Source organism: Astatotilapia calliptera, chromosome 1 (assembly GCF_900246225.1).
Source record: "Astatotilapia calliptera chromosome 1, fAstCal1.2, whole genome shotgun sequence".
NCBI lineage: Eukaryota > Metazoa > Chordata > Actinopteri > Cichliformes > Cichlidae > Astatotilapia > Astatotilapia calliptera.
The window spans coordinates 17,813,055-17,827,247 of NC_039302.1; the positions used below are offsets into that span (position 1 = coordinate 17,813,055).

General features: G+C 39.8%; 1 protein-coding gene across 11 annotated transcripts in view; it reads left to right on the plus strand.

Moving 5' to 3' along the window:
- Positions 1-14,193, plus strand: part of plekha7b (pleckstrin homology domain containing, family A member 7b) — a 76,782-nt gene that overhangs the window by 32,647 nt on the left and 29,942 nt on the right. For 10 of the 11 annotated variants that reach the window (XM_026167199.1, XM_026167171.1, XM_026167181.1 and 7 more), the window contains 5 exons: positions 6,133-6,216; positions 11,557-11,668; positions 12,619-12,723; positions 13,125-13,197; positions 13,610-13,710. In XM_026167199.1, coding sequence (XP_026022984.1) covers positions 6,133-6,216; positions 11,557-11,668; positions 12,619-12,723; positions 13,125-13,197; positions 13,610-13,710 — 475 coding nt within the window. Of the gene's footprint in view, positions 1-1,131; positions 1,420-6,132; positions 6,217-11,556; positions 11,669-12,618; positions 12,724-13,124; positions 13,198-13,609; positions 13,711-14,193 lie in introns of those variants that run through there. The other variant, XM_026167241.1, reaches the window with a different exon arrangement.

Genomic DNA, 14,193 nt, shown 5'->3' on the forward strand with positions numbered 1-14,193 from the left:
AATACTGCTGTTAAACCAGCATCAAAAGGAGACACTCTGAGGTTTAACCCCAGTTTAAACACTCTAGTTTTTCTTGTGTTTTTTGTCATCATAGTTATTTTAACAGTCCCAGCTTAAAGCAGTTCACTGACTGCACAACAGATGTTTTCCAAAACTGATGTTGTTGCCGTGGTGGCTGTGAGCATGTTTAGCTGACTTCACGGCGTACAGTTTATTATATGAACTTTAAATGTGTAAACAACGGTTCTGAAAAAGTGTAAATAAAACAATAATGCAATCATGTGTAAATCTCATAAACCTAGATTTTATTCACAATAGAACAGGAAACATCTCATATGTTCGAACTGAGAAATTTTATTATAAGCAACCACACATGTAAAGAAGGCTGTAAAAGCTGAAGGAACATTTTTCAACTAACACTGTTTCCTCTGCACTAAAGAGAAGGAACCATCAGGTTTGGTATCAGCGCTCAGTTTAAAAGCCTGCATCTCTGATGGTAAAGGGGTTCACTGGTGCCTCTGAGATTGGCAGCATGCACATCTGGAAAGCCACCATCAATGCTAAAAGGTATATACAGGCTTTAGAAGACATGGTGCAGTTTAAACATTTGGGTTTCTTTTAGCTTGTGTTTTGAATTAAATATGGGTTGATGAGACTTGTATATTGCTGGTTTCTGTTTTTATTTACATTTTCCTTTCCAGTTCTTGAACTTGGAAATGGAAGAAACCATTAGTATGAAAGAACAGGAATAACCTGGCCAATCAAAGCTTGTGATCTGTGAGAAAATTGCTGTCAAGTTATTTTGGTGTCTCTACTTGCAGTGTTGTTACTTAGGGCATATCAGTAATGTATGAACCTGACAATGATTTACTAAAATAAATGAATAATGCATTTAAGAAATGATTAGGCGGCAACATCATGAAACTGGCAAAAACTCTGCCATATCCAAAACAAAACAAAAAGACTGAATTGATGTCAAAGATAAATTATTCTCAGTTTAATAGCAGCCATAGGTATAGGGCTGCTGCATATATTTCCCTGAAAGAGATTTATGGAAGCAGAAAGCTCAATTCCAGGAAATAGGGAAAGAGAAACAGAGAGAGGAGCGAAGAGAAAATGGAAAGGGAGGAAGATCTGATAAGTAACTGAGGCATTCCCCTGATGGGAGGGAGATAGCTCTCTACCATCCACTCAGTAAGTGTGGGCTGAAACTCAGATAGCACGCTTAAGCAGGACAAAGTGGAGATGGAGAGCTCCCCCTTCAGCCTATATCCTGCTGGCTCCACTTTACTCTGCTCTTTGTGGATGTCAGCCTCTATGAAAGACCCTCTGCATCTTCCACCTGACACAGTGCCGAGAGGATAACCTGCCACCACGGCGAGTCCAGCGGCGTCATGATGATGCATGATCTCAAAACAGGTCAGACTGTTGCCATTATGTGTATTACATAGCAGTATATAGTGGTAGAGAGATATGTTCTCATAGTGGGAACAGTTTGCTTTTTCCCACTGGAGTTTGTTGTTCCTGAAAAAGTTCTATAAAGATTGTACAAGGAGTTTTCATTGTATTCTCGTAGTGTGATTAATTTCTTACAGAAAAACCAGAGTAGTTAGAAACCTCAAGGTGTTTCTGTTGGTGTGAGAGAGTATTAGGTGCTCCGTCCACAGCGCCTTGCCCTTGGTACCCTTCTGTCTGGACCTAACCCATGTATTGGACAGGGATTAGGCTGAGCGTCTTGTTTTGCTGCAAAATATTGCATAGCGTGCCAGGGCTGAATCCAGTTGTTGCAGCAAAGAGAGACAGAGCATGCTCATAGGAACTGAGTTGCAGTGCTGCTGTTTCTGCACAAATTTCTCAGGGAAGGTTTTTGGTTCTCATGAAAAAAAACCAGACTGTCATTTGGTGTTCAGAGTTTGGCAACTGTATATCAAACTCATTTCAGTTCATATAAAAAGCTCCATTTGATGGTGTAAGGGTGTTTGCATTTGGGCAAACTAAACCAGTATTTTTACTTACAGCCCCCTTTTTTGTGGCTCAGCTTAAACTGACACAATGAGACATGCCTTCTTGAAGTTCACTGCAAGGAGAAACGTCAATCATTCTTTGCTTTATCTGGTAAAACTCTTGACCCGATGGTTTTGAATGCTGAAATATGCAAGCCTTGAACTCCTGTCAGGATAATATATACTGCATAGTTATCAGATGATGCGTCCCTCACTGCTGTATTGCAACATTTGACTTCATAGGAGACAGAAACAACTGCAGGATGACTGAAAACACTGTCATCTTTTTAAAGTTTTGTTTTGCTCTTTGTGTTGACTTACAAAACTCTTTTAAACAAATCGTGCAACTAAATGAAACCTTCGGTGCTTCCCCACTACATAATTTAGATGGCTGTTCGGTAGCTCACGTACAGGACGTTTATTCCCCCGTCCTTTAAAAAAAAAAAGCATCGTCACAAGCTTTCAAGGAAGCAAATTTTCTCCAAACAAATGGGCCCAGTGTGCTGCATTGTTGGTACATTAGCTGGGGATGCTTCAAATTCCGTGACAAATAGTTCAGAAGTAATGCGGCTAAAACAAAAGCCTCAAAGAATGCAGATTCCTAATTAACAGGGGAGCCTGGTGCAGTGCTGCTGCCTGTATGTGCCCAGTTCAGCTCAGCAAATTATGAGTGGTCAAATCTCTGCGTGTGCGAATGCATGGGTGTGCAAGTTTTTGTTTATCTATGGATATTTAAATGCTGAATTCAATGCAGGATACACGTGATCGTAAACATGCATTTTATATACCGTTTATACTTGAAGTCATGTTTTTACATCTGCAGAATTGGATTTTTTTTCCTGTGAACTTTGCTGAAATGTCGACTCATAAATCTTTCCAGCCTGCTCTGTTTGTTTCCTCCTCCCTTTGCTGCATGGTGATGCAGTGAAGAACCACTTTCTGTTTCTATCATTCTGCGTCTGTATGGTGCTGAAACTTAGCAGCTTTCCTTCAGAGCATTCACCCCCCTCCCCACCTCCCACTGCACTATAATCATTTATTTACTACTGGCACACTTTAAGTGAACATAGTGTAAACATTTTTTTATCTCAGCAATGTGTTTATCCGTGCCTGTGTGAGTGCTTATGAAAGTGTTTAGCTTCTGCATAGCAGTATTTACCCTGTGAGCGCACAGTATTTTTCAGCTTCAGTGCTGTTAACGATGACAGTGACGATTAAAGGAAACAAAAGAGAGACAGTGAGAGAAGAATTTAATAAATCACTAGTAAAGAGTATCAACTTAAAAGGATTACCGTACTTTCTGGACCATAAGCCGCTACTTTTTCCCTAGGTTTTGAGCCATGAGGCTTATACAAAGGTGCGGCTATTCTGTGGATTTTTCTTCCACCACTAGGGGGACTCTAACCAGAATTAGAATAAAAAACAAGATAGATGAAAAATCAATGCAAAGAAGAATACACTACTTTTTCTTTAGCAGATAGAACACGCACAACAAATTACCAACTGGTAATTATTTTCAAATCCTCGCCCCTTCATCATGGAAACCACACGAAGAAGTTCGTATGATGCAAGTTTTAAGTTGAAGGCCATCGATCTTGCTATCCAGGAGGGAAACCGCGCTGCTGCACGCAAGCTTAGCGTCAATGAGTCTATGGTGAGACGTTGGAGGCGGCAGCGGGAAGAGCTCATGCAATGCCAAAAGTCGAGAAAAGCTTTCAGAGGACATAAAAGCAGGTGGCCTGAACTTGAAAATGTCCTGGAGGAATGGGTGAAGACACTGAGAGCAGGTGGCCGAGGTGTATCCACTGTACAGATCCGACTGAAAGCCAAAACAATCGCCCGCGAAATGAATATTAAAGATTTCAAAGGTGGGCCGTCATGGTGTTTCAGATTTATGAAACGTAAAAACCTGTCCGTCAGGGCACGGACCACTCTCTGTCAGCAACTCCCCCCTGACTATCAGGAAAAAGTTGAAAACTTCCACAAATTCGTTGAAAAAAAGATACAAGAAAACTCCATCGGACCAGACGACATAATCAATATGGATGAAGTACCTTTAACATTTGATCTGCCTCTGACCAGGACCGTTAACAAGACAGGTGCATCATCCGTGTTGTTGAAAACAACAGGCCATGAGAGGACGCACTTCACCTGCGTTCTGGCATGCACGGCATCCGGACAAAAACTTCAACCAATGGTGATTTTTAAGCGCATAACTATGCCGAAAGAACAACTCCCGAAAGGCATAGTGGTCAAAGTTAACACCAAAGGGTGGATGATAGAAGGTCTAATGAAGGAATGGTTAACGGAGTGCTATGGGAAGCGCCCGGGAGGATTTTTTCACCGGAAAAAAGCACTGCTTGTTTTGGATAGCATGAGGGCCCACATCACAGATTCTGTGAAAGCAGCGATCAAGAAAACAAACTCCATTCCAGCTGTGATTCCTGGAGGTACAACAAAGTTTTTGCAGCCACTTGACATCAGTGTAAATCGGGCATTTAAAGCTGCACTACGGGTTGAGTGGGAGACTTGGATGACAAGCGGTGAAAAGTCATTCACAAAAACTGGCCGCATGCGAAAAGCATCCTTTTCTGATGTCTGTCAGTGGATCCTAACAGCGTGGAGTGCTGTGAAAGAATCCACCATCACCAATGGGTTCCGAAAGGCTGGACTGCTGCGCGAAGAGAGCGGCGCACCTTCAGAGCCAACTTCACCGGAGGATGACAGTGACACGGAGAGCGAGACTGATGGAGACAGATGTGATGAAGCGCTTCTGAGCCTGTTCAACTCCGACACTGAAGAAGACGACTTCATGGGTTTCAGCGAAGATGATTAAAGTGACATGTGGTTTCAAATACAGGAAAAATGGAGGTAAATAAATAGCGGTTATTTTCTCTTGGTTCTGTTACGTTTTAATCAGCAAAGTTGCTGCCGTGTTAAAAGGCATTGTTCGGAAAGAATCTGTTCAGGTACATACTTGTACATTTGCACTACAAGATTGTTCTGTACATGCAGTAAATATCTATTTTTTCATCATAGATATCTGCGGCTTATAGCTGGGTGCGGCTTGTATATCTTTTTTTTTTAAATTTTTTAAAAATAGAGCGGATGCGGCTTATATACAGGTGCGCTCTATTGTCCAGAAAGTACGGTATTTGTTTGTTTAACCCATCATTGCTCCCAGCCTTTTTGTCTTTTGCTTGAATGAAACCATTTCTTTAAGTTGCCAGAGTCGAGACTTCAAACCTGAAATTGCATCTATGATAGCAATATATCAAATGCAATGCAAATTGCTCACCGACATTTTTTTTGTAATATTCCAACATAAAATTGTTAAAAAAAATAAGGAAAAAGTTCAACGGAAAAGAGCGATAATGATAATGAGCAGTGGCAACCTGTCCTGGATAGGCAACAAGTGAGGTACTTTAGATAAATCCAGTGAATGAGTGAAACTAAAAATACCCCAATTATTAGTTTATAAGGATGGGCAATCAGACTTTAAAGCTTGTAAGAATGAAATCATCCATTGAGTAAACCTGCTGGAAACAGGTTTCAGGGCCTGCAGCGTGGCATTATATTTGTTTAGACTTAGTTTGACACAGTTTGTTGAGTTTGTATTCAAGGAGGATTTGAAAAATATTTTTATTTTGGTGTAAAAAGTGATTATTACCATCATTGTTTAGTCACGTGTAATTATACAACAGACAACAAATAGAAACTTGTCGTGTCATGCTTTTCAGCCCTCTCGTCACCAGTAGCTGCTGTTTGCTATTCTTTCATGTGACAGTAACATGTGTTTATGCTCTAGTTAAAGCAATGAATGGCCCATCTAATTGAAATCAATAAAGCTTGGTGGGCTGGCTTACGGAGAATGCTGAGCCCTACACTCTGTGTAAAGCTATATGAGCCTTGGCTGGCTGCAGGGCTACTGAAGATTCTTTTTTTTGCTGTTGACTGAATCATCACTGTAAGCTTATGAACTTTATGTGATATTTTTACCCTCATCCAACAGACAGCTAGGAGTATAGAAACACAGGTGTGCAGGGAGTTGATCCAGAAGGAATATGATTAATGACTTGATACTCCTTTTCTTATTTCTCTTGGTGTTGTCTCTCCCTCTGTCCTGCAGCCACAACCTGAAGGCTACATCATTTCGGCATCCTGTGACTGGACAGATTTCCCCTGAAAACATAGATTACACACTACAAGACAGGTGAGCTGGCCTACCTTTTTTTAAGTGAATGATGTATATGACGCTCGCTTAAATATATAAGTTAGTTTACGAACCTGAGATGGGAGTCTTTAGTGTTACTCTCCTTGAAACATGCCACAGCAGGGGAGTGCGAGTGTCTATTCTCCACTAACAAGAAGATTAAAATTGGTTGATTTCCAGTTTGTTGTTTATTAGCAACATAACCAGCAGTCCTTGTCAGAACACAAAAGGATGGGCACTGTTGTATTTGAATAAACTGAATGCATTCATCACCATTACCATGGTATTTATAACACCATAATGGAATCTATGGCAATGACACAACACTCACATCTCGCTTTGATCATATTCATATCACGTCAGGAGCCATGAATCTGACTCATCAATCTGTTATGCTAACGCTGGCTGTATTATAACAGCGAGTTATTCCGGCCCACCTGGGCTGTTTCTCTCAATGCCGTTGACACCATAAAAGCAAGCTCCTGACTGTGTGCTCACTGAATTGTTGAGAACTGTTGATTGAAAGGAGGGATTTACTAGGCGGCAACATTACTATATTGTCATGGCACGATAGTCGGATTTATTTCCTTTTATGTCATTGTGTAAATCAAGCAAGGCATTAAAGCTACACAATTCAAGGCAGCAGGTGTCTGGTTGTATTTAAGCTGTCTGGTGTAAGATGATCGTGCATACCAAATATTCCACTATAACAGCACCATGGCGGGGCACAAGCATCTGTTAAAGCAATATAAAACTGATTAAAGTGATTCATATGCATCCTCCACTGTCATTCACTTCTTAAAACTCTCCATCATCCCTTGTTCAGTCCTGCTGAGACACGGATTTGTATACCATCAAAGGGGCTTTAACGCTATGGATGCCTCACTTGCATATTTTCAACAGTAACAAAATGCCACTTCTGATCTCTTTAAGCTAATAAAAGTAAGAATAACACCTGTTTTATGTCTGCTCTACAACAACATTACAAAGATGCCACGCAAGGGAAAACACAAGTTAAGAAAAGTCAGTCATAGCATATACACTAAGTGTACGGTAATTATTTTTATTACTATAAAAGACACTGACACAATTCATACATATGCCAGTCACTGTCTGTGTGAAGTGTTGAACTGAGCTGAGGGAAACATTGCACTCAAAGCAAAATGGATGCAGCACCACAGCTAAAATCAGTAAAAGGTAGAAAATAATAGTAAAGATAGTCTCGTACAAAAGTAATTTCAATTATATTTTACTTGCAAGGAGCCAGACTGTCATTCTACCTGTCATTTTTCAGAGGAATGTTTTTTGTTTTGTTGGTTAGTCACTTAACACTGACCTGTGAATGACTAACTCAAAGGATGAATCAGTGTTATGACAACTTTAAACGGTGTCTTTCTCAGGCTGTTGCACTTTTTTTTCTGTGTGTTTGTTGAATTTATGAAAAATGTCCAACAGTTTGAAGGCATAACGTTGTTTTTTTGCACCAACAAGGTGCTTAAAGATAAATTAGCCAAAAACTTGTCATATTTCTGCACAGTGTGGAGTGTGTCCTTACAAAAATCTGAGAAAACTGGACGAATAGAGGACAGAAGAAAAAGTGACAGCCCTACAAAACTATCTACAGCAGATGGGCAGTTCCTGAAGCCATTAGAAGTCCTTAAGGAACAGAACAAAAAAACTGAGCAAAGATCAGATATATATGGCTCTTCCGCTGATCCATCTACTGTTCACTGAAGCACCATCGGTAATGGTCTCAGTGGAAGGGTAGCTGTCAAGAAGCCATTCTTAAGGAAGGGAAATAGGGAGAAAAGGCTGATGTATGCCAAATTACACAAGAACTGTTCTGAAAATCAGTAGCAACAGGTCTGATGAAAAGATGACTCCACCAGTCCTTCAAATCGTTATCAGTATGTATGGATGAGGTCTGAAAAGAGGCATGAGCGGAGGCTCTGTCATAGTTTGGGGTTGCATTTGGTGTTGGGAATTATCAGATTTTGACTCAACATGCAGTGCTGTCTGGAAAGCATCTGATTGGCAAAAGATTTGTTTCTCAGCATGACAATGATTTTAAACACACTGCCGGTGTGTATGCAGATAGGCAAACACACAATGGAACACTATCAGTCACAGACTGGCCTCCCGAGAGTGTGGACCTTAACGTTATTGAAGAAGTGTGAATCATGTTGAATGAGGCACTCAACATCCAAAGAAGAGCAAAGTTTGCCTGAGCCAGTTTAGGCAGTGTACCAAATATTTACTTTCAAGTTTCCTTAGAATTATACAGACTCTGTCTTTTATACTATGTTTCCAAATAGGCAACATATGAGCAGTGCATCAATTTAGAAGTAATAAAAGACTGCAAGATGATACAATTTAATATTTTAGTGAAACATCATTGGACACTTCATATCTGGTAAAAGCTGCATGTCTTAGACTTTATAACAGTGTGCAACACAAGCCGCCTGTAAACTCATCCACTTGTAAAACAGGAGTGAGTGCTCTTTCAGGCCTTTTCTGCTTTTCCTCTGGATCTACTTCTACCACATGCTTTTTTATCCTTGGTCGTTGCTTGCTGATAGCTAAATTTTATTTCTCCATTTCACAGCATGCTTAAATGTTGTTGCTGGTTTTTTTTGTTCATTAGTATGTTGACATTAGGGGTTCATTCTGCTTGTAATAATACTTTAATAGGAAGTGGGTTTCTTCCATTAATAATTGACTCACTTATTCCCTGGAGATATTGAGGACAGGCAGATCAGGAAAAGGAGCTTCATGAAGCCCGGTTCCACAGAAAGGTTGATCAGACTCTGCTTTACTGGCCTGAAGTGTCAGAGTTTGTCTAGATTATTCTACCAGGATCGAGTCATTGAGTCGCATGTACACTCACTGTCTAAAAAGATAAAAAAAAAACATCTAGTCTACCTCCATTTCCATCATAGCAGAAGAAGCAGGAAGACATTCCTACTTCGACACCACACTATGTGAAATATTGCTCCTCTCATCCACATGCCACTACAAATCTCCTGGGGAACTGCTCCAATGACAGTGGTGGTAAACAGTATGAAAACTTCACATAAAACAGCAGAGTCCCCTTGATAAGACAGAAACATCCTGTAAAACTGCTGGCAGCAGTCCAAGCTTGGAGTGAACTACTGTAAGTTGTGCTCCAGTTTGACTTTCCTTTTTCCCCCCCGCTTGTTCTACCTGTATGTTTTCTTGCTTTAGTCTCTGACAGATGCCTCAGTCTTACCTACTTTTCTCTAGATTGTGTGTATTGCGGCACACAAAGGGAAAATCAGCACAAGGATCTGCTCATAACCTATTTATTGAACAATGCAGGGGGAGTTAGGACATTGTCAGGTCACATTAGTTCCTGTTGGTAAATTAGGTTCGACTAAGCACAAACTACTAGGTTACATATATAGCACAGAGGTCACCTGACTACTCATTAGTTATTCCTTCAAGGACCTGACTGATATACCAACCAGTACCAATGTTTGGTCACATAGAAATCTGATATTCGAATATATCAGCCAATATTTATTTTCTTTTAGTGGACACGAATGTTTTTTTATGACTTGTTTGGCATCATACAGATGTCACAGAGAGGAAGAGTCCTAAATTAAGTGTTTAAAGCAATCAAAAACATTTGGATCATCAGGAATGCTTGAACACACACTGACCTCATTATCTGAAGCGAAAACAGGTAGGTCACCTTTAAACATGTCACTCTCACCATCAGTAAATTTGTACATGCCCATTGAAGTTGAGATGCAGTACTTTTTGGCCAAAAATGATTGAAGTTTATTTTTTCTTTACTGGTTATTACAGTGTCCATAACCATAATGCCATCACATTGTTCTGTACTTCAGGTTAAAACGCTTCTCACATTAACTGAGTTCTCTGTTAAGAAGATCTGATGCAAGTCTTGGAAAAGCTATGATGTAACATCATGTAAGGAAATGTATCATTGCATTGCTGTTGGTGGCTCTAAGCGAACTAATGTTGAGGCTGCCGAATGTAATCTTTATTGTTTTACATCTCAGAAGCATCTCAATTCTGTTCTTTTTATTATCTTTGAGGTGCGTTGCATACAGTATACAAAAATGTCAGAAGCTTCACACAAATGGCTGTAGATGCCATGTCGTTGGCCCCTATTTGTAATCTGTACTTTGACGTGATTTCTCTCCTCGGTTGTTTGCAATCAGTCAAAACTAATTAGACTGCAGTAGGTACGAGAGGAAACATTGTTGTTTCCTGGATGGAGAATATGGTAATGACACAGCAGGGAAGAGCTTGGGGCACTTGGGGTATGAAAGATGATCTTCTGTTTAAAAATCATTACAATAATTCAGAATGAGACTTTGGGAAATTTGTGCCAACAGTTAAGTTATTCACTTGGCTCCTGGAGTTTTTAATGAATAAAAGAATTCTGCTTTAAAAATGTTAGTCTTTCTGTCCTAACATAGATATGCATGCACACACACACACACACACACACACACACACACACACACACACACACACACACACACACACACACACACACACACACACACACACACACACACACACACAAATCAGCCCCCTATGAATAAGCTTTAACCTGTTTTCTGTCATGCCTTTAACTCTGTGATACAAGATTTTCTTCTTTATTTTCTTGATAATTTGCTGTTGGACTCAAATATTTGGTATTGTTGTTCAGCAACAGACACTTGTACTTGCACACTATGGTTGGCCGCAGTCCAAAATACGCTGTTTAAAGTGTCTGAATAGCTTAAAGTGTGGTGCAAGCTATTTGTTATTTGACACCAGCTTGTCTCTGGCATGTGTGACTGTGTTAGTTCTTCACGTTCCCTTTCAATATGATGATGTCATGTGTGAGGTGGGAAGTAGATTCCTTGTAAGCTGTGCGTATGTGCCATTGTTATGATTTTGTCTTTTTAGTTTGTTTTGGCTTTTGTGTGTGTGTGTGTGTGTGTGTGTGTGTGTGTGTGTGTGTGTGTGTGTGTGTGTGTGTGTGTGTGTGTGTGTGCGTGCGCGTGTGTGTGTGTGTGTGCGTGCGCGCGTGTGTGCCACGAGGTGACTGCCAGGCCAAGTGTTACATGAGTTTTTCCTCACTGTTAACACATCCAGTGGAAAACCATTGGCTCTGACTGGTCTCACGTTGGTGTCAGGAAATAGTCATATCCTTTATATGTGAAAGCTCAGCAAAGGACTGCGCTCTGTTTTATTGCATGTTTGGAGCTTGTCAGAGGAGTTGAGAAGGAACAACACTGCCAGTGCTTTTCATCCTTTTTTGCATTCTGTTTTTCTTCCACGCTGTCGTCTCAAATGTAGGATAGAATCCCGTATGTCCAAGTCAGCGGCCAATCAGAGATCAGCCAACATGGTCACAGAGTCCTCCAAGGCTGTGACCTCAGCAGCAGTCGATGCTTCCTCAGGGTCAAAGGTGAGTCTCAGTGGTTCTCTGAGAAGCAAAGGCTTTAGATATACTGTAGAGCATGAACCAGTTAATGTATTACTGATCGAGATAACCTTTTGTTTTGAGTTTTAGTAAATTATGATGTTACAAATTTTAATACATTTGTTCAATTTGTCATAATATCAGGAGGTAGAACAGGTTGGCGGTTTAATGCCTTGCTCCTCCAGTCTGCATACCAAGTGTGAATGTCAGACTGAAAGTACTTAGATATAGTAAAAAGTGTATATGAATGGATGAATAAAACACAATGGATAACACGCTTTGAGTGCTAAAGCGCTATATAAGAACCAGTCCATTTTCTGTTATAGTCCAGAGATCAATTATCACATTGATTATGTGAGCCACAATTAACAGTCCAAATTTAACAAGTGTAACAAAATTTTATTTCCCCAGTTAACAAATGAGTCGACTACTATTAAGTTACAGTCAGAGAAGCTATATGTATTTAAGTTGAATAGTGCACCTCATTCATTTTGTTATTTTTTTGTTACCATGTATGTTTTTTATTTAGTGTCTTAAAAAGAAAATGATCACAAATCCTGATTTTTGTCTTTTTAAGCAACTCGTCAGCCAAACAGCCTCACATATTTACTGTATAAATGTACCTGAGAGACTGACTGACTTTGTCTAAAAATAAACTCTATTATAAGTGAACACGTGCGTCCACAGGAGTATACTTTTGGTATTTCCCTTTCTCGTTAAGGATGTTTAAAAAAGGAGCTTCCAGGAAAGAAGGCCATTTTATTATTTTAAAGGAAAAATGATTTTTCCTTTCTAAGTAACAAAATGATGCATTTGTTTTCTCTGTACTGTGTAGGCTAGCATCACGCAAAATGACTTTATATATGTTAATTTAAAATTGCCTCATGTTTTATTTTTATTTTGTTACTGATTATGTTTTTCTGTGGCTCCTGCAGGGCTCCAGAGGTACGGGGAAAGTACACAATTTTGGCAAAAGGGATCATGCTATTAAAAGAAACCTCAATATCCCAGTGGTGGTGAGAGGCTGGCTCTATAAACAGGTGAGGATATTCAGAGTGAGTCCGACAGGCAGATGTGTTATACAGGAGCACGTGTTAAAGACTGAGCAAATGTTTAAATGTGTCACGCAGTGAAATATCAGCCACAGGATTACCATCCTTCACTGTGTAAGAGGTGTAACTGTGCAGTATGGAAGCGATCTTTCTCTTTCCCTTAGCAGAACTTAAAAGCTCATATTGACCTTACAAAACCTTTAAATCTCACAATCCTTGGAAGTATAAAACTACAGTGCTGAATTAAATGTAGCAGCTGCAGCTTTCTGCCAAAGTAATCCTAATTAAAAAGCAGGTTATTCCCAAACTGCACTTTTTAATTAAAATATATTCCTGCAGGAGGATTTCTAAATATTGTTTGTATTGCGTTTCCCCCGATCCATTTCTAGGACAGCTCTGGAATGCGACTATGGAAACGGAAGTGGTTTGTTTTGTCCGACTACTGCTTGTTTTACTACAAAGGTAAGCGTACGAACAGTGCACTTGGTGAAGGGTTAACATGCAAACCTTTAGCGATCTCCTCTGCTGCCATTTTTGATTAATGACAGCCTGTAATTAGATATATGACATGCTTTTTCCACCAGCTTTTGCATCCTTATTACCTTGAGATCTCTTCTTGCGTTGCCATAGCATGTACCTTCTCTCCTTTATTAATAATACTGAATAATAGATAAGCCACATGCCCCATCATACCACATGCAGCCACATGCCCTTGCAGCATCTTGAGTCCTGCATGAGTTATGCCTCGCTAATTTTCCTGCTATTCATAAATCTGCAGTCATTTGTAAACATCGTAAAAGATATTGGCAGAATTAGATGTTGTTCTGAATGCAAGTAGCAATGTTGTGTGTGTGTGTGTGTTCTGATTTCACAGACAGCCGAGAGGAAACAGTACTTGGCAGCATCCCTCTGCCCAGTTATGTCATTTCGCCAGTTGAGCCTGAGGACCACATAAACCGCAAATATGCTTTCAAGGTAACACTGAAGTGGCACTGAGTCAGATCTTTAAAAGAAGTTTTCATGTCTATGTGCGGATTTCAAAACTTCATCTGAGATTATTTATTGCTGCGCTGTTATTTGTTAACAATCCTTCCCCTCACTCTGCTCACTGCAACACAGAAAGGCTGTTTGTGTGCTGCCTGGTGCCCAGATCTCATTTTCATATCTCATTTTCATATATCCATATGTTTATTGTTATTTATCGAGTTATTGTTTTGATTAGGTATGACACTTCTATACTTCAGTATCTACCAAAATGTGTCTTTACAACAGAGCATCAAAAATAGTCAGATCATACAACTGTGGAAAGAAGTTTAAATACACTCATCATGAGCATGAATGCTGTGTTATTTTTTGTTCTTTTTATCGAATTGGCACAGGGTCAGAGGTATACATACAGGATCAAAGACACTGTTAAAAAAATTTAAGGGAACACATCTCAATGGGAAAAAAGTACTG